General features: G+C 46.9%; 1 protein-coding gene across 3 annotated transcripts; it reads right to left on the bottom strand.

The window, feature by feature from the left end:
• Nucleotides 1-1,391: 1,391 nt before the first annotated feature.
• On the bottom strand, nucleotides 1,392-3,731 carry LOC119267967 (peroxidase 1-like). Of its 3 annotated transcripts, none has more exons than XM_037549436.1 (3): nucleotides 3,540-3,731; nucleotides 3,204-3,507; nucleotides 1,392-2,367 (listed from the first exon to the last, which is right to left on the bottom strand). In XM_037549436.1, the coding sequence occupies exons 2-3, from the start codon at nucleotides 3,468-3,470 to the stop codon at nucleotides 1,618-1,620; spliced, it is 1,017 nt and encodes a 338-aa protein (XP_037405333.1). In that variant the 5' UTR covers nucleotides 3,471-3,507; nucleotides 3,540-3,731; the 3' UTR covers nucleotides 1,392-1,617. The 3 variants fall into 3 exon arrangements, with proteins under 3 accessions (XP_037405333.1, XP_037405332.1, XP_037405331.1); XM_037549435.1 differs by having other exon boundaries at nucleotides 3,204-3,489; XM_037549434.1 differs by having other exon boundaries at nucleotides 3,204-3,731.
• Nucleotides 3,732-20,473: the final 16,742 nt, after the last annotated feature.

Genomic DNA, 20,473 nt, shown 5'->3' with positions numbered 1-20,473 from the left:
TCACTGGGGCCCGAGTGCCACGATTAAAGATCTGAACCTATTATGTTTTCATGAATATATTTGTGTTCTTGATCCTATCTTGCAAGTTGTAGGCGCCTATTACGAATTATGATCTGCATACCCCAAGGTGACAATAATTAGGATTCTTTCGGTGATTGCCGTAGTTTGAGAAGTTCATGTATTCACTAAGTGCTAATGCTTTGTTTTGGTTCTCTATTAAACGGAGGCCTTAATATGCCTTAGTTTCCATTATGACCCCGCTGCCACGGGAGGGTAGGACAAAAGATGTCATGCAAGTTCTTTTTCATAAGCACGTATGACTATACGAAATAAATGCCTACATTATATTGATGAATTGGAGCTAGTTCTGTGTCACCCTAGGTTATGACTGCTACATGATGAATATCATCCAACACAATTATCATTGTCGATCCATTGCCTACGAGCTTTTCACATATTGATCTTTGCTAAGTTACTTTCGTTGCTACTGCTGTTACAATCACTATAAAACTGTTATTGTTACTTTTGTCACCGTTACCGTTACTTTCATATTACTTTGCTACTAAATACTTTGCTGCAGATATTAAATCTTTCAGGTGTGGTTGAATTGACAACTCAGCTGCTAATACTCGTGAATATTCTTTGGCTCCCTTTGTGTCAGATCAATAAATTTGGGTTGAATACTCTACCCTCGAAAAATGTTGCGATCCCCTATACTTGTGGGTTATCAGCTGGATCCATGCAAGCACGGCCGACCCATGCCATGCAATGAAGCCGAGGCCCGGAGCAGGTGGCGACTATGGCTGGTGCCGCGACGGCCAGAATGGCCAGCGACACTAGGAGGAGCAGGCGCTAGGAAGAGATTGACTAAGTGCATTGGTTTTAATAGGATTATATCCTTTGGGATTTTGGATTAACAAGTAAGGCCTCCTTCGGTTGAAAGGATTCTCGTAGGCTTTGGATGATTGAAATCCTTTGGGGGGAAATTCAAAGGATTTCTTTGCACTTCATTTTAAGAGGGAATTCTCATCAAGTCAAACTTTGTGCAATTCCTTTATTATTCATGTGGCATCACACGCTCTTTGATCAAAATTCCTACGTTCCCGGATTCAAGAAAAGATGTCACTCCTACATTTTAGGCGTCATACTAGACTCATAATTTCTTGTATTTCTTGTTTTTTTCAATTCTCGACTTGGTTTGGCTATGTTATTTTTGTTATGCAGAGGCCGGATGTACCACTTAAACAATTAAGTAATAAAGTGGCATCTACCAAAAAGTGGAGGGGTTTAAATGCGAAGCGTGCATGGCCGTTGGATCCAGCGAAGCATTATCTGAAGAAAGATGCAGTTGCTCTGAATAGAGGACATGGCTGACAGTGAGAGCAGAGAGAAGTGCCGAACCACCTTCTTTGATTGATTGCAAGAGGAATGCAACGCATGTCGTGACTAATAATCTTAAATACTCAGGCACAGCACTTAACAAATCAATATAGATTTGGGACCTTAATCATGGCGGGCACAATATATTTGATCCGCGCCGATGAAATAAGAGGGAGAGAGAGAGAGGGAGAGAGTAAAAAAAATCCAAGAAAAAATGTGGCGCTCATGGATGAACCCTCACGGCACATTGCACTTGGTCCTGATCTTCCCTTGTCCGTTCTTGAGGGTGAGCACGTCGACGCGTCCCATCTTCTTCATGGACATGGAGAAGGCGGCGTAGAACTTGATCGGGTTGGTCAGGTCGTTGACAATAGTCGCGGCAGCGGCGTTCTGCGTGAGCGCGGCGTCGGAGGCGAGCACTCCCCGCTTGTTCTGCAGGTTGGTGTAGTAGCTGCCGTCGAACTTGAACGGCGTGGCGCCGTCCAGGTCCACCGTGGACGTGGAAGCGGGATTGTTGGGGCAGGCGTTCATGAGCGTCTTGGCGTAGGTGGAGTCGAGCAGGGGGTCGATGCTGGTGGCGTTGCCCTGGTACAGCCTGGGCGTGACGCTGGAGCAGCTGGCCTTGCCGATGGTGTGCGCGCCGGAGAGCGCGACGAGGTCGTTGACGTCGAGCCCCTTGGCGGCGAAGCTCTGCAGCAGGCCGTTGAAGCCGGCGGAGGGCGAGGGCAGCGCGCCGGTGTTGCTGGCGAGCGAGACGGGGCCGTCCCGGCGGCCGGTCTCCACCTGCCAGAGCGAGGCCTTGAACTGGTAGGAGACGGCGTCGCGGGCGGCGAGCGCGACGATGTCGGCGCAGGAGACGACGCCCGGGCAGGCCTTCTCGAGCTGCGCCTTGATGGCGTCGATCACCGGGTAGCCGCCGAGGGAGCCGTTGGGCGGCGCCGTCTTCTCGCTCTGCGCGTTGTCCAGCAGGATGGACGCGTCGCAGCCCTGCGTTATCATCGCATTGCAAGAAAAGCTGTGAGCCACACAGATAGTAGTAGCATTTTGGGGTTTGAAATTTTCTTTTGAATGTTGGGGTTTGAAATTTGGATGCGCGCGGGGCCGCCGCAAGGGGCCAAAGCTGCTCCTGCAGCCGCCGTACCGGCGCGGCAGCTTTGATAGCTGTCGCGCGCCACCAGCTGGGCGCGCAGCGCATGTGAGCGGCGACGCATTGGCCACGGAAAATATTACTGTATGACAAGATTCACCTTGCTCCCCTTCCCCTTGCGCGCTAGTCTAGTATTTCTGGCCCTTTGTTTTCTTGCTTGGCCCGTTGGCCGTGTCGCTACGAGCGGAAAGGCGCCGTAATGCTTACGTAGTGCACATAAAGGTGCTCCCCTCGTGTACATATCAACAGTCAAACTGCCTTGTAACACTCACTCTCACCACAGCAGGGAGTATTATTACTCGTAAAAGCCCCCCAAAAAAGCTCAAAACCAAAGTAAACCCCCGCAGTAAAATCTGCTTGGGCAGAGGGAGAAAGGCGATCTGTATGGTATGGTATGGTATGGTATGCCAGTTTAATTAGAGCGATGAGCCAGGACTCTTGGTTCGAACGTGAATGGAGTAGCTAGAAATGGAATCCGCAGTTAATTTGTTGCCGGGAGAAGAAGCGCTTTCCGCGTCGGCCGGCTGGGCACGGGCACGGGCACGGCGCCGACGGAAGTGGAAGCAAAGACCCACTCCACTCAGGCACTCAGGGAAAGGGAGAGGGGCTGAAGCGGAAGTGGGGCCAGGGCGAGGTTAACGAAGGAAGGAAGGAAGGAAGTCGGGAAGTGACTGACCTTGACGAAGCAGTCGTGGAAGTGCAGCCTGAGGAGCTGGCCGGGGAGGGCCTGGTTGGCGGCGACCTGCGCCCAGGTGATGCTCCGGACGGTGGCCTCGGCGCTGGGGCACGTCGTCGCGTAGAAGTTATAGGCCAAGCCCGGGTTGGTGTCCAGGAGCCCCGCGCTGCCGCAGCTGAGTAAATGGGCGAGGACCAGGACGGCCCCCCACCACGCCACTGCTCGCCGCCACCGCCCTGCTCCTCCGCACACTGATTGCATCCCCATCTCCTTCCTCTCTCTCTCTCTCTCTCTCTCTCTCTCTCTCTCTCTCTCTCTCTCTCTCTCTCTCTCTCTTCTTAACTCTTGGGAGCGGCACTGATCTTGAGACAGAGATGGAGGAGGGAGGGCGAGAGGGAAGGAATGCTTTTGGTTTGTGTCTGTGTTTGTCTTGGTGTTTGGTGATGACAGTGTCATTAAGGTGGTGGCTGGGCACCGCCCTTTATAGGCTCGGCGGCCGAGCGCGAGTGGCTGTGTTCTGTGCTGCACCTGCACGGCCAGCGGTTGTAGAAAGCAACCGCGGGAGGGGAGGGGAGGGGAGGAGGGACAAGCAAACAAGGAGGTCGTCTCGCTCGCTCGTCGGATGCTAGTTAGCATGCCACAGCGGCACGATTCGTTTATGGTCTCTCTCTCTCGGTTTGGATTTGGAAGCTGGAGCGCGGCACAGTGATGTGTCCATATCGGTGGTCTTGGGAGACCATCACGCCACGATTCGGCACAGGACCCGGACGGGACGGATGGGTTCCATTCAATTTCCACCCTTTCTTTTTTTTCGCAAAAACCATTCCATTTCCACCTGTGCGCGCGGCGCGACTGCATGTGTGCTGCTCGCCATTCGTCACCTACAAGAGATGGATAGATAGGCATAGGCACGCTGCAGAACAAAAACAAACTCAAGACCTTGTGTTCTTCTTCTCATGAAGGATCGGTCGATTGTTAGTGCCATTGGTAACTGGATCTAATGTCACGAGTAGGAGCAGGTGCCTTGTTGTGACATGGGAGGACATGCGTCATGGCTGCCCTCGGGCCACAAAAAAAAAGACATGGGTCATGGCCGCAGCGAACTCGTGTCGACCCTCAGAGACCAGTTCACACACACACATACGCAGCTGCCTGTGCGTGCGTGATCGCTTCCGGCGCAGGGGCGAAGCCAGGATTCGGACATAGGGGGGGCGAAGGAGACATGATGATAGATTATTCTAGATAATATACATAGTCTGCCGAGTACAGTGATTTTTGGACATAAGCTAGAATGAAAATGAAGATAACATGTAGAGTACTAGAGTGTATAATAAGGCTAAAGAGTCATGATTTCTTTGTTATTGCAGAAAAATAGACAACAAAAAGGGATAATTAGTTATTAATTTTGCGCCTTTTGATAAATATACGATCTTTATCTTCTACTCCCTCTGTATCAAAATATAAGATGTTTTTTGACAGTATGACGGAGGGAGTATGTAAGTAAATTGTATGGCTTATAAAATCAATGTAGTAACCAGTAAATGTATAAATGTTGTAACCAGTAATCAATCTAAAAAGTAGACTGTATACAGCTTTACCTTGATTAGATCAAGATGTGTAGACATAATTAACGAACAACAAAGCCCAGATGCCGTGGCGCGGCGGCAGAGTGTTGCTTCGAGAGCGCCAACGATCCAGTCAGTGTGAAATCCATCACGGCATGTCGCAAGCATTCTTGAAGGGCCACTGAGATTGAAAAGAGATAGTTGTATTAGACTACCTTTTAGGCTTCAGGTGGTGTATATGTCATACCTTCAGGTTTCAGACTGCAACGAACCAGCGATCGAATTCACGGGGCAGTTCCCTTTCTTGGTGGACCGGCGGCAGCGAGGCGGCGGCGCTAGGGTACTAATAAGAGAAGATCTATTTTTTTGAGTAGATAGATGGGAACTAAAGAAAAGATAGAAATTAAATTATCAGTGTACCCTCGTCCAAACCAGATGGCCTAGGGCCTAGGGCCTCGTAGGTATATACACATGGCCAGATACCCCTTTGCTTTTCGTTGGGCCGTGTAAGTCTGCTGGGCTTAATCCCTAATTACTCATAGTATTAGCCGATGTAAATCCATAGGGGGGGCGAAGCGATGGGGGGTGTCTGACCCCTGCTCGCACCCCCCTGTCTCCGCCCCTGTTCCGGCGTGATCGAGAGGAGAGACCCACGGGAGGAGGATGCAAGGCATGGGAGCACAGTACTACAGTACACTAGACACGCATGTGGGGCCGGGCGCATGTGCTGAAAGGGCAGGGGCGCGAGTGAGGTGCCCTTTTGCCATGTTCACCGCTGCGAATGCGGTCCTTTCCCAAACTGCAGAGTAATTAACTAGTACCGGCAGTACATGATTACATTACTTGTTCCAGTTTAGTAAGATGTTTTTGTACCCTTTTTTTTGAATCGTAGTATATGTTTTTTGTACCCTGCTGCAGGCGACCACGAGGCGCACCATGGGGGCCGTCAGTCTCAAGCCATGGCCCCTTGACCTCTGTCTTGCCGCCGTCCAAGTCCAGGTAAGGTTTCCCAACCTAGACAGGTGGGCGGCAACAGCATTCCGCCTAGATGCGGTTTCTCTACCGTTTCTACCGACCGACATCCTCACACACGTACGCCGCGTGGGCTAGCAAAATTACTACTGGTAGTAGCGAATATGGTGTTGTTTTCGTGGCGGGGTTTGCAGGATCTCCTCGGCCATTTTGCGCGTAGAGGCGCCCCTGGAACCGCAGGAATCACGGGAGTTGAATATCGTCGCCTCTCTCACTCTCTCTGACCTGTGGCTGTGGGGGAGGGGCACACGCGTCCGATGGTACTGTTCGCAGTGGTGGCTTTGGTCTCTTCTTTCTCCCTTCTCTTCCCATTGTGTGCTGTGTTTGCTTAATCATGGACGGCCGAGTGCCCGTTTATAAGGGAGAAAGAAAGCAAAAACTACAATCAAGGCTGTGCTCCCCCGCGCTTTTCGGTTGCCGTGTCCGTGTGGGGCAGTCGGCCGGTACGATGATTGCCGGGTTCCGTGCCCCCAAGCCGCAAAGCCCAGCAGAATTTGCGCCTGGCATCCGTCGAGAGCGCCGACGGGATGTGTCTGTTCCCTGGGGATCCGCCGTTTCCATTTTGATTAGTGTCAAAGGAGGTGATTTCTGTAGAGCCAACTCACCGGTATACCATCGTCCTGAAGGTAATACAAGCGTATCCACGTCAAATCATCTACAGCCAAGTCCAACCTCTTATAGCATCTTCAGCCGTTTGGTCCTCAAGACCGTTTTTCGGAGGAAATGGCGCTTCTTGGGGTGTTGACGGCAGTTTTTTCGACACGGGGCCGATTCCCAGCCGTGACCGCAACAGCATCGGCCCAAAAAAATTAAAACGCCAAAACTCAATGAAATTCAGTTAATTTGGACGAAATATAGGCGATTTCATTTTTATTTAGGCAAATTTACATAGATAAAAACATAAAACTACACCTAGTTCACGCCGAGAAGGTTGTAGAAGACAGTGTAGTCGTCGCTGTCACTCGGCGGCCCGTCCTTCGGGGCGGCCTGGCTGCAGCCCTGCCCTGGATCGCCGTTGCGGACCGGCTTGCTCGGCGCTGTGACCTCGTCGTCGCTGTCGGAGAGCGCGATGACGCTGCCCTTGTCATGGCCGCGGCACCGCTCGGCGATTTCTTCCAGAGCACGACACTGGTGCTCCATCTCCTCCGCCAAGTAGTCCGCACGCGACTAGGCGAAGCCACTCTCGAGGTCGGCGGCTATGTCCTCGTGCTCCTGCTTCACCATGGTCGTCGGCTCATTCTTCGGCTTAACCAGGCAAATGTGGCCGTGAGAAGGGGAAGGGACGCGGTCGCCCTCGTTTACAACGAGGTTGCCGTCGCGGCTGCACCGACGGAGCGTCGTCTCTTGCGGCTCGGGCTTGACGGGGACGAGTGCCGCCGGCGCCGACCCAAAGGAGCGGGAGCCAGAGGACGACGGGTCCATGCGCCTCGGCAACCAGGAGCTTCTGCAGCAATGAGAGAAGCATAGTGTCGGGTACTCCAGCCGTGGCTCGTTGCCTCCCTCGATGTGCGCGAGCACGGCAGAGAGAGTTCGCCCGGGCGTGCCCCACCATTGACAGCTGCCATCCGAATTATGGCGCCCCCTCGACATCGGGCCGCCATTGGTAGACACCAGCTGCTTGGTGTGGCGTCGCTGGAAGTGCAGGGTCCACAGCGCGCGGTTGTTCGCTGCATACCGTGGCTGTTGGTGCGCGTGCTCCAGCAGGTTGGCCCGAATCACCTCGATCTCGGTGGGGCGTTCCGCGTCGGAGGGCGGCAGAGGCACGGGGATGCCGCCGGCGCTCAGCCGCCATGCACCCGGCACACGCATGTCGGTGGCGTCGGGTAGTTCGCCTCTTGCAGCAGGCGAGCTTCCCACTCATACAGCCAGTGGCGGCAGAAGCCGTTGGCCGCCGCCTCGTCGCCTGGGAAATCTCTCCGCCATGGCGACTGTGGCGACGGTGAAGGCGGCTTTTCTGGGAGAGAAAGGTGAGAAGGAATGTGGTCGGCGTTGGAGTGGTGGAGGCGAAGAGATGGCTAGCGAGTGAGCGGCGAGCGGCGGCGAAGTTCGTCTTTTATCGCGACGAGAGGAGGGGGCAGTGTAGACGCGTGGCGGGAAAGGGCAGGACTGATGGAAATATGAATTAGAGGCAATAATAAAGTTGTTGTTATTATTATATTTCCTTATTCATGACAAAGGTTTATTATTCATGCTAGAATTGTGTTGACGGGAAACTTAAATACATGTGTGAATGCATAAACAAATATTGTGTCCCCCGTGAGCCTCTACTAGACTAGCTCGTTGATCAAAGATGGTTAAGGTTTTCTAACCATATACATGAGTTGTCATTTGATAATGGGATCACATCATTAGGAGAATGATGTGATGGACAAAACCCAACCGTTAGCATAGCATATGATCGTTCAGTTTATTGCTACTGCTTTCTTAATGTCAAATACATGTTTCTTCGACCATGAGATCATGCAACTCCCAGCTACCGAAGGAATACCTTGTGTGCTATCAAATGTCACCATGTAAATGGGTGATCATAAAGATGCTCTACAGGTATCTCTGAAGGTGTCTGTTGAGTTGGCATGAATCGAGATTGGGATTTGTCACTCCGTGTAATGGAGAGGTATCTCTGGGCCTTCTCGGTAATACAACATCACAAGAGGCTTGCAAGCAAAGTGACTAAGGAGTTAGTTACAAGATGATGTATTACGGAACGAGTAAAGAGACTTGCTGGTAACGAGATTGAACTAGGTATAGAGACACGGACAATCGAATCTCGGGCAAGTAACATACCGACAGACAAATGGAATTACGTATGTTGTCATAAAGGTTCAACCGATAAAATATCTTCATGGAATATGTAGGAATCAATATGGGCATCCATGTCCTTCTATTGGTTATTGACCGGAGAGGTGTCTCGGTCATAACTACATAATTCCCGAACCCGCAGGGTCGCACGCTTAACGTTCGTTGACGCTAGAGTAGTATTGGGATATTTGATGAGTGGTAACCAAATGTTTTTCGGAGTCCCGGATAAGATCCCGGACAACACGAGGAGTCTCGGAATGGTCGAGAGGTAAAGATTTATATATGGGAAGTCATATTTTGGGTTCTGGAAAAACATGGATTTTTTCGGTATTGTACTTCCGGAAGATTCTGGAGGGGTTCGAAAGTCCACAAGTGGTTCCACCATGACCCAAGGGCTAGCATGGGTTGCGGGAGGCGCCCTGACCTTATTGGTCTAGGCGCACCAAGTCCTCAAAAGCCCATGTGGCTAGGGAAGGCAAAAAAGGAAGGAGTCCTAGTAGGAATATGATTGGACTTGGAGTCCAAGTCCTCTCCCCCTTAGTTGCGCCCTAGGGCTTGGAGGGGCTGTTTCACACGCTCCTCCACCTATATATTGAGGGAAGGAGGCACCCCAAGAGTACACACCAAGCCCTTGGTGCCCCTCTCTCTCCCGTTAGTCCATAGTTCCACCGCCTCGTCCCGGTGACGCTTAGCGAAGCGCTGTTGGTGCTCCACCACCACCATCACCACCACGTCGTCGTGTTGGTTGTGATTCCATCTAATTTTCCTCTCCCACTTGATGGATAAAGAAGGAGAAGACATCATCGAGCCGCATGTGTTCTAAACTCGGAGGTGTCGTCCGTTCGGCACTAGATCGGTTGGATCGTGATCGGATCGCGAAGAGTATGACTACATCAACCGCGTTGATAAATGCTTCCGCTTAGAAATCTACAAGGGTATCTAGATGCTCTCCCCCTCTTGTAGCTATACATCTCCATGGATAGATCTTGTGTGTGCGTAGAAATTTTTTGTTTTCCATGCAACGTTCCCCAACAAGGACGCGCGACGGTGGCGCCATCACTGCGCCGTCCTTCATCAATGGAAGGCTGACCGATGGCAGCATTGAGTCGCACGGGAGCATAGGCGAGGTGATGAGGATGATGAAGCATAGCTGCTGACTCGATGGGCCCATAGGGGCAAATCTGGCGCAGCTTGTTTTCATGCCATTTTTCCTTCCCCCCGTCGCCCCTAGTCACCCCCAGCACGCTGGCTTCGGCCTAGGTCCGCCAGCGCCAATTTCGGCCCAAATCGGTGAAATTTGGGTTCTTGGGGGTGCGACTAGGCGCCTTTTTTGCGCCGGCGGTAAAAAAGGTGCCTTGGGGGCCTGTTGGGGGCGGGTGGAGATGCTCTCAATCGCCCGCGGACTAACCGGGTGCGTCTGCAGACACTAACCAATCATGCCTCAAAATTTTCTTCTCACAACCGGACACCTCCATTAACATACCTCAAATCCATACAAACTTATGCTACTACTAAACGATGCATTACATACCTCAAATCCATACAAACTCTTCAGCGCATTGCCATTTGATTGGACTACCAAAATTTGACAAATTTTAGAGCATCTACAGTCGGACTTCGCAAAATCGGCCCCTCAAACTCCAGCGGACGCACGCGGGCACTCCTCAATTTGTGTCTTCCATATCGGCACTCCTCATATTCGGTACCTATATCCATACTACCCATGCAACATGAGGATAAATTATATAGATCATCGCTCGAACTATAAAATGGAGCTAAATATGCACATTCCGATCACCAAAAGATCACACACGGATCTCCAAAAACAACTCAAAGTTCACATAATCCACATACGACGGACATGTTCTAACTAGAGACAGAAATAACTAGAAATTAGCTACACAGACGAGGGGGATTCTGAAGGAAATATGCCCTAGAGGCAATAATAAAGTTGTTATTTTATATTTCCTTATTCATGATATAGGTTTATTATTCATGCTAGAATTGTATTGATTGGAAACTTAAATACATGTGTGAATACATAAACAAATACCGTGTCCCTAGTAAGCCTCTACTAGACTAGCTCGTTGATCAAAGATGGTTAAGGTTTCCTAACCATAGACATGTGTTGTCATTTGATAACGGGATCACATCATTAGGAGAATGATGTGATGGACAAGACCCATCCATTAGCTTAGCATAATGATCGTTCAGTTTATTGCTATTGCTTTCTTCACGTCAAATACTTATTCCTTCGACGATGAGATTATGCAACTCCCGGATACCGGAGGGATACCTTGTGTGCTATCAAACGTCACAACGTAACCGGGTGATCATAAAGATGCTCTACAGGTATCTCCTAAGGTGTTTGTTGAGTTGGCATAGATCAAGATTATGATTTGTCACTTCGAGTATCGGAGAGGTATCTCTGGGCCCTCTCGGTAATACACACCATAAGCTTGCAAGCAAATGACTAAGGAGTTAGTCACAAGGTGATGTATTACGGAATGAGTAAAGAGACTTTCCGGTAATGAGATTGAAATAGGTATGAAGATACCAACGATCAAATCTCGGGCAAGTAACATACCGATGGACAAAGGAAATTACGTATGTTATCATAATGGTTCGACCGATAAGGATCTTCGTAGAATATGTACGAGCCAATATGGGCATCCAGGTTTCGCTATTGGATATTGACTAGAGAGGTGTCTCAGTCATGTCTACATAGTTCTCAAACCCGTAGGGTCCGCACGCTTAACGTTTGATGACGATATAGTATTATATGAGTTATGTGATTTGGTGACCGAATGTTGTTTGGAGTCCCGGATGAGATCACAGAAATGACGACGAGTCTCAAAATGGCCGAGAGGTAAAGATTGATATATAGGACGATAGTATTCGGACACCAGAAGTGTTTCGGGGGTTACGGGTACTTATCGGGTCACTAGAAGGGGTTCCAGGCACCCCCGGGAAAAGATATGGGCCTTATGGGCCAAGAGGGGAAACACACCAGCCACAAGGGGCTGGTGTGCCCCCATATGGGCTGGCCTAGGAGGAGAAGGAAAGAGGGGAAAGGGAAAGGAAAGAGAGGAATAGGATTCCCCCTTCCTTCCCTCTCCCCTCCGACAAACATGGCAGGGGGGTGCGGCCAAGGGCAGGAGCCCATGTAGGATTGGGACCTACTTGGGGCGCCCCTTGGCCTCTTGCCTCTCCCTACCACCTATATATATGAGGAGGGGGCGCCTAGCACACACCAGACAATTGCCTAGCCGTGTGCGGCGGCCCCCTCCACCGTTTACACCCATAGTCATATTTTCGTAGTGCTTAGGCGAAGCCCTGCGGAGATCACTTCACCATGACCATCACCACGCCTTCATGCCGGCGGAACTCATCTACTACCTCGACGTCTTGCTGGATCAAGAAGGCAAGGGACGTCGCCGAGCTGAACATGTGGAAAACGAGGGGATGTCGTGCGTTTGGTACTTAATCGGTTGAAGCGCGAAGAAGTTCGACTACATCAACAACATTGTGAAACGCTTCCGCTTATGGTATACGAGGGTACATAGACACACTCTCTCCCTCATTGCTATGCATCTCCATGGATAGATCATTGCGTGTGTGTAGATATTTTTTTGTTTTCCATGCAACGATTCCCAACAATGGCATCATGAGCCAAGTCTATGCGTAGATGATATGCATGAGTAGAACACAAAGAGTTGTCGACAGTGATAGTCATACTGCTTACTACCAACGTCTTATTTTGATTTGGCGGTATTGTGGGATGAAGCGGCCCGGACCAATCTTACATGTCCACGCACATGAGACCGGTTCCACCGACAGGCATGCAACTAGTTTTGCATAAAGGTGGCTGGCGGGTGTCTGTTTCTCCTACTTTAGTTGAATCAAATTTGACTGCGGCCGGTCCTTGAAGAAGGTTAAAACAACAAACTTGACGAAGCACCGTTGTGGTTCTATTCGTAGGTAAGAATGGTTCTTGCTAGAAACCCGTAGCAGCCACGTAAAACTTGCAACAACAAAGTAGAGGACATCTAACTTGTTTTTGCAGGGTATGTTGTGATGTGATATGGTCAAGACATGATGTGATATACGTTATTGTATGAGATGATCATGTTTTGTAAGATATTAGGCAACTGGCAGGAGCCTTATGGTTGTCTCTTTATTGCATGAAATGCAAACGCCATGTAATTGCTTTACTTTATCACTATGCGTTAGCGATAGTTGTAGAAGCAATAGTTGGCGAGGCAACCACGATGCTACGATGGAGATCAAGGCGTCGAGCCGGTGACAATGGAGATCATGACGATGCTTTGGAGATGGAGATCAAAAGCACAAGATGATGATGGCATATCATGTCACATATTTTGATTGCATGTGATGTTTATCTTTTATGCATCTTATTTTGCTCAGTACGGTGGTAGCATTATAAGATGATCCCTTCACTAAATTTCAAGGTAAAAGTGTTATCCCTGAGTATACACCGTTGCTACGGTTCATCGTGAGACACCACGTGATGATCAGGTGTGATATACTCTACGTTCACATACAAAGGGTGCAAGACAATTTTGCACACATGGAACACTTGGGTTAAACTTGACGAGCCTAGCATGTACAGACATGTCCTCAGAACACTGGAGACCGAAAGGTCAAACATGAATACATAGTAGATATGATCAACATAGAGATGTTCACCATTGATGACTATCCCATCTCACGTGATGGGCGGACATGGGTTAGTTGATTTGGATCACATATCACTTATATGACTTGAGGGATGTCTATTTAAGCGGGAGTTCTTTAGTAATATGATTAATTGAACTTAATTTATCATGAACTTAGTCTTGATAGTTTTGCATATCTATGTTATAGATCAATAGCTCGCGATATAGCTCTTATATTTTTTTGATATGTTCCAAGAGAAAACTAAGATGAAAGATGATAGTAGCAATGATGCAGACTGGGTCCGTGATATGAGGATTATCCTCATTGCTACACAGAAGAATTATGTCCTTGATGCACCATTAGGTGACAAACCTTTTGCAGAAGCAGATGCATATGTTATGAATGTTTGGCAAGCTCGATATGATGACTACTTAATAGTTTAGTGCGCCATGCTTTATGGCTTAGAACCGGGACTTCAAAAACATTTTGAATGCCACAGAGCATATGAGATGTTCCAAGAGCTGAAACTGGTATTTCAGACTCATGCTCGTGTCGAGTGGTATGAGACCTCTAACAAGTACTTTGCCTACAAGATGGAGGAGAAAAGCTCAACCAATGAGCATGTGCTCAGAATGTCTGGATACTACAATCGCTTGAATCAAGTGGGAGTTAATCTTCTAGATAAAATAGCGATTGACAATGTTCTTTAGTCACTATCACCAAGCTACTAGAACTTTGTGGTGAACTATAATATCCAAGGGATGACGAAAATTATTCCCGAACTCTTCATGATGCTGAAATCGGCGATGGTAGAAATCAAGAAAGATCATCAAGTGTTGATGGTTAACATGACCACTAGTTTCAAGAAAAAGGGCAAGGGAAAGAGAGGGAACTACAAGAAGAATGGAAAGCAAGTTGCCGCTCCCATGAAGAAGCCCAAAGCTGGACCCAAGCCTAAAACTGAGTGCCTCTACTGCAAATGAAATGGTCACTAGAAACAGAACTGCCCCAAAAACTTGGCGGATAAGAAGGATGGCAAAGTGAACAATGGTATATTTGATATACATGTTATGGATGTGTATTTTACTAATGTTTGTAGTAAACCCTAGGTATTTGATGTCGGTTCAGTTGCTAAGATTAAGTAACTCGAGGGGTTGCAGAGACTAGTTAAAAGTGAGGTGACGATGTGTGTTGGAAATGATTCCAAGGTTGATATGATCACCATCGCACAGTCCCTCTACCTTCGGGATTAATGTTGAATCTAAATAAATGTCATTTGATGTTTGCGTCGAGCATGAATATGATTAGATCATGTTTATTGCAATACGTTTATTCGTTTAAGTCAAAGAATAATTGTTGTTTTTTTAGATGAATAAAACCTTCTATGGTCATACACCCAATGTGAATGGTTTATTGAATCCCGATAGTTGTGATACACATATTCATAATATTGACGCAAAAAGATGAAAAGTTGATAATGATAGTGCAACATATTTGTGGCACTACCATTTAGGTCATATTTGTGTAAAGAACATGAAGAAACTCCATGCTAATGGACTTTTGGAATCACTTGATTACGAATCATTTGATACTCGTGAACCAAGCCTCACGGGCAAGATGACTAAAACTCCATTCTCCGGAACAACGGAGCGAGCCAATGACTTATTGGAAATAATGTATACTGATGTATGCAGTCCGATGAGTGTTGAGGCACGCGGCGGGTATCGTTATTTTCTGACCTTCACAGATGATTTAGGTAGATATGTGTATATTTACTTAATGAAACACAAGTCTGAAACATTTGAAAAGTTCAAAGAATTTCAGAGTGAAGTAGAGAATCATCGTAACAAGAAAATAAAGTTTCTACGATCTGATCACGGAGGCGAATATTTGAGTTACGAGTTTGGCCTTCATTTCAAACAATGTGGAATAGTTTCACAACTCACGCCACCTGGAACATCACAACGTAATGGTGTGTCCGAACGTCGTAACTATACTTTATTAGATATGGTGCGATCTATGATGTCTCTTACCGATTTACCACTATCGTTTTGGGGTTATGCATTAGAGACAGACACATTCACATTAAATAGGGCACCATCTAAACCCGTTGAGACGACACCGTATGAACTATGGTTTGGTAAGAAACCTAAGCTGTCGTTTCTTAAAGTTTGGGATTGCGACACTTATGTCAAAAGGCTTCAGCTTGATAAGCTCGAACCCAAATCAGAGAAGTGCGTCTTCCTAGGATACCCTAAGGAAACAATTAGGTACACCTTCTACCACAGATCCGAATGCAAGATCTTTGTTGCCAAGAATGGAACATTTCTAGAGAAGGAGTTTCTCTCGAAAGAAGTGAGTGGGAGGAAAGTAGAACTTGATGAGGTAATTGTACCTTCTCTCAATTTGGAAAGTAGCACATCAAAGAAATCCATTCTTGTGATGCCTACACCAACTAGAGAGGAAGCTAATCATGATGATCATGAAACTTTAGATCAAGTTACTACTAGACCTCATAGGTCGAACAGAGGACGTTCCGCACAAGAGTGGTATGGTAATCTTGTCCTGGATGTCATGTTACTAGACCATGGCGAACCTACGAACTATGAAGAAGCTATGATGAGCCCAGATTCTGATAAATGGCTTGAGGCCATGAAATCTGAGATACGATCCATGTATGAGAACAAAGTGTGGACTTTGGTGGACTTGCCCGATGATCGGCAAGCCATTGAGAATAAATGGATCTTCAAGAAGAATACATATGCTGATGGTAATGTCACCATCTAGAAAGCTCAACTTGTCGCGAATGGTTTTCGACAAGTTCAAGGGGTTGACTACGATGAGACGTTCTCACCCGTAGCGATGCTTAAGTCAGTCCAAATAATGTTAGCAATTGCTGCATTTTATAATTATGAAATCTGGCAAATGGACGTCAAAACTACATTCCTAAATGGATTTCTTAAAGAAGAGTTGTATATGATGCAACCAGAATTTTTGTCAATCCTAAAGGTGCTAACAAAGTGTGCAAGCTCTAGCGATCCATCTATGGACTGGTGCAAGCATCTCGTAGTTGGAATATACACTTTGATGAGGTGAGCAAATCATATGGTTTTATACAGACTTACGGTGAATCCTATATTTACAAGAAAGTGAGTGGGAGCTCTATAGCATTTCTGATATTATATGTGGATGACATATTACTGATTGGAAATGATATAGGATTTCTAAATAGCATAAAAAGGATACTTGAATACGAATTTTGAATGAAATACCTCGGTGAAGGTACTTATATATTGGGCATCAAGGTCTATAGGGATAGATCGAGATGCTTATTAGGACTTTCACAAATCACATAGCTTGACAAAATTTTGAAGAAGTTCAAAATGGATCAGTCAAAGAAAGGGTTCTTGCCTGTGTTGCAAGGTGTGAAGTTGAGTAAGACTCAAAACCCAACCATGGAAAAAATATATAGAGAGAATGAAAGTCATTCCCTATGCCTCAGTCATAGGTTCTATAACGTATGCCATGTTGTGTACCAGACCTATTTGTGTGCCTTGCCATGAGTTTGGCAAGGGGGTACAATAGTGATCCAGGAGTAGATCACTTGATAGCTGTCAAAATTATCCTTAGGTACCAAAAAAGGACTAAGGAAATGTTTTTCGGTTCACTACTGCAGGATGCTGCTAACGCGACACTACGATCAGAGACCCTTTGACGAAACTGTGTGCAATTACATAATCGCAAACGATGGTGTAAAGAACCATCAAAAAAGGTGCAAAACGTTTGCGATGGAGGAGGCTTCAAACATGGTTCAGATTTTAGTTGTGTGTGCGATGCATGGTACACGGTTCAGTTCAATTAACTGTTTGCGATGAGGAGGAACAAAAGAAACGGGCAGCCAGATGAAGGTGTGTGTGATATACAGCATACGGTTCACTCGGATGAACTGTTTGTGATTAGGCAACAGAAAAAGAAACAGTCAGCTAGATCAAAGGTGTGTGCGATATACTACATCACTACAAAGAAAAGACACTTCCGTGATGATACGTGTTTGTCACAGTAGGTCACATTTTCTGTCATGCATGTACATCCATGACTATTTTATGACAGAATCAAGATAGTCATACCTGTGCTGTCATAGAAGTGTTCCATGACATTACCAAAATTATCATCACGGAAGTGTCCACTTCCATGACGATAAATCGCGCGTCATAGAAGTGATGTCGTCAAGGGTGACCAACACGTGGCATCCACCGTAATGGGTCGCCGTTACGCTATCGGGTCTAGTTTTGGATCCGATAACCCGTTAACTGCCCAGACCAATGAGGATTTTCCATGTGTAAAATTGTCATTGACCAGAGGAAACACGTGTTGGCTCACCGTTGGGACATATGTCATCCATTCATTGGACAGGAGGCGCCTATGACACGTCGACACGTGGCACGACCCAATAGAGGCCCATTCTGGTGAAAAGGCCGACCCGTTTGACTTGGTCAAAAGGTAACGGGTCGGCCCACGGAAAGCTTATTAACGGCATGTTCATATATAGCCCATTTATGGCCCGCTAACTCACGACCCATTACGGCCTATCGGAATTAAGCCCAATAGCTTCATCTGGACCATCCAATATGATTCCAGCCTGTTGTAACTTTCGGCCTATGTACGACCCATGATATCTTTCGGCCCATACGAGGCCATTTGTAACTCTTGGCCCATTAATGGCCCGTGGTGAATCTGGCCCGCAATGAACAGTGTACCGCTTTATACCCATTAACGACCCATTATTCCATTGGGCCGTTTCCAAACCGTGTTATCTTTCAGCCTTCTCAGGGCCCATTTATTCTTGGGCTTATTCCCAACATTTGGTTACTTACGGCCCGTTACTGGACTTTTCTACTTGTGGGCCAAATTCAGCCCGTGGTTACAATTGTCCCTTTAATCCTTTGGGTCATTCTCATAATGTCATCAAATACGACCGATTAACGAAGGCCCGTTATGGTCGGCCCATGAACGGACGATTTCAAATCTAGCCCGTTTAGGGGCCATAATGTGGTCTGTTATTGGCCCATGTTTGGCCGATCGATCATACGACCCATAGAAGGCCCATTATTCTACGGCCCTTAGAAGGCCCATTGTTTCTATGGCCCGTAGGAGGCCCATGGTAAATACAGTAAATATCTAGCCCATGGTTATTGTGACCTAGTTTTAAAAAATAGGTTATTGCGGCCACTAGCAAACCGCGAAAAAAGAACTGCACTGACTATAAGCAAACAAATAAACAAGACAATAAGGAAATAAATAAGCAAGCAACTTACGCTAGGCTATCACGGCTATTACACATATTACATCCACTAGGCATCAAAGTTCGCCACCAGTGCAAATATAGGGAACAAAGCTGCATATCATATACACTGGTTGTCGAATTTGGCGACCAGTGCAAATAAACATCGTAGCAAAACAAGTCCAGAACTGAAACCACTTCAGAAGAGCTCAAGAAACAATATCCTGGGTACCCATAATGCTGGCAAGATGCTTAGCAAGCTTATTAACTTTCTCTTGTTTGGCGCTTAAATCCTCCAGCACATGCTGTTGCACCAGAAAATATGCATCTGAATTCTACAGGGACTTCCTCAGTCCTTCAGCTTCCTGTCGCATAACATCTGATCGATTTCTTTCAACTTAAGTTGAGACTCAAGAAGCCGAACTGATTCAGGCAGCGAGTTCGAAGAGCTGGTGCCAGCAGTAGTAGCCAGTAACTCGAACACTACATCAAGATAGGACTTTGGGGTTGTCTCAGTGTCTTCAATATAGTTTTTATCAGCTTTCTTGGAGACCAACATGGATGTCTCACTATCTTGAACCTTATCTGCATTACTTCCTTTACCATTGCATAACGGGGTACTCTTCTCCAATATTTTATCCACGTAAACAAATAAACACATCACATGTTTACCATGTTGTATATGAAACTCATTTTGGTAAACCAGTTCAGTAGTAAGGTGGACATGATAACAACACGAAACAAACATATATCTATGTAGTATGGTCACTGCAAGGTCTATATCATTCTAGTTTATGTTGCCAAATCAAGAAAAAGACAGTTCGAATCATATCTAATTAATACAAAGCAGCATAGACAGAGTATAAGTGTGGTAAACTACACAGCACTAGCAACACTTGTAATGTGCACGGCATGAGAACATAACTATTTATTCAATTGAAACTGAAATCAACATAGAGCAAGTTACGACAGCAAACACGTTAAAGAAACAGGTGTAAAACATACATATTGCACCATTGGAGTTTCAATTGCATCCTTCAAATTTGAAATTAGTTGGTATGAGTAAATACAGTGATGCAAGAGCAAAGTAGTATGAACCATAGCTACGGAACCTGACCTGAGAACAATTCTTCTTCTGCTTTAAGCGTTGACTTGGGGTTCAGAGTGGTGGTCCTCGTGCTTTGGGCAGTGCAGTTGCCTTACTAACTGATTGTGTTTGGGTGCTCTGTGGTGGAGACGGTGTTGTGTCAACTGGAACCGGGTTACTATCTGCTGGGGTTGGGGTTAGAAGGGGTGTAGCTGGTTCTCTGTCCAACTGGGTAGGAGTATTATCTGCATGAGTCTGGGTTATGTGTGGTGGGGCTGGTTGTTGGGCAAGTACAACCGTGGTTCTATCTTCATTGACAGGTAGCATGATCTTTTCTGAAGACCGTGTTTTTACTCCCACAGATACTGCCATCACCTCCTCCAATTGAAATGGCTGAAAAACATGTCTAAACTAAGCAGATGACATATTTGATGTATAAAGTAAGCAATGCAAGGCATCATATGCATGATATTACCAACATAGAATGCCAAGTTAGAGCGAAGACCTCAGGGGGTAAATAGGAGTGGTCTTCTCCTTCTGAATCCCCCTCAGAACAGTTATCTTCCTCTCGATTACAATCCGAAATGGGTGGAGGGGGGCTGCCTTTGCTCCCACCATGGAGCGACATCTACATGAAATTTTATTGCCACGCAAGGCTCGTCTCTTTTGCTCTACATGTTCAGTTCCATTGTGTACACTAACTGACATGCATAGGAATAAAACATAGTGAGATTATGCAAGGAGTGCATGCACAAATCCAAAGTGCTGGTAGCAAACTGTGGATAGACCCAAAACCAATGGTAGCAGGCAGATAATAGCTTTAGTT

The sequence above is a fragment of the Triticum dicoccoides genome, chromosome 3A (genome assembly GCF_002162155.2).
Source record: "Triticum dicoccoides isolate Atlit2015 ecotype Zavitan chromosome 3A, WEW_v2.0, whole genome shotgun sequence".
Lineage (NCBI taxonomy): Eukaryota > Viridiplantae > Streptophyta > Magnoliopsida > Poales > Poaceae > Triticum > Triticum dicoccoides.
This window is presented reverse-complemented; position numbering and strand designations above follow the sequence as displayed.

What these genes read in the sequence shown, in the direction of transcription:
- LOC119267967 (XM_037549434.1), bottom strand. Translation starts at nt 3,659, where the DNA reads ATGACACTGTCATCACCAAACACCAAGACAAACACAGACACAAACCAA. An exon ending in TCCACGACTGCTTCGTCAAG is followed by an intron (nt 2,368 to 3,203) that starts GTCAGTCACTTC and finishes ATGATAACGCAG; the next exon opens with GGCTGCGACGCGTCCATCCT.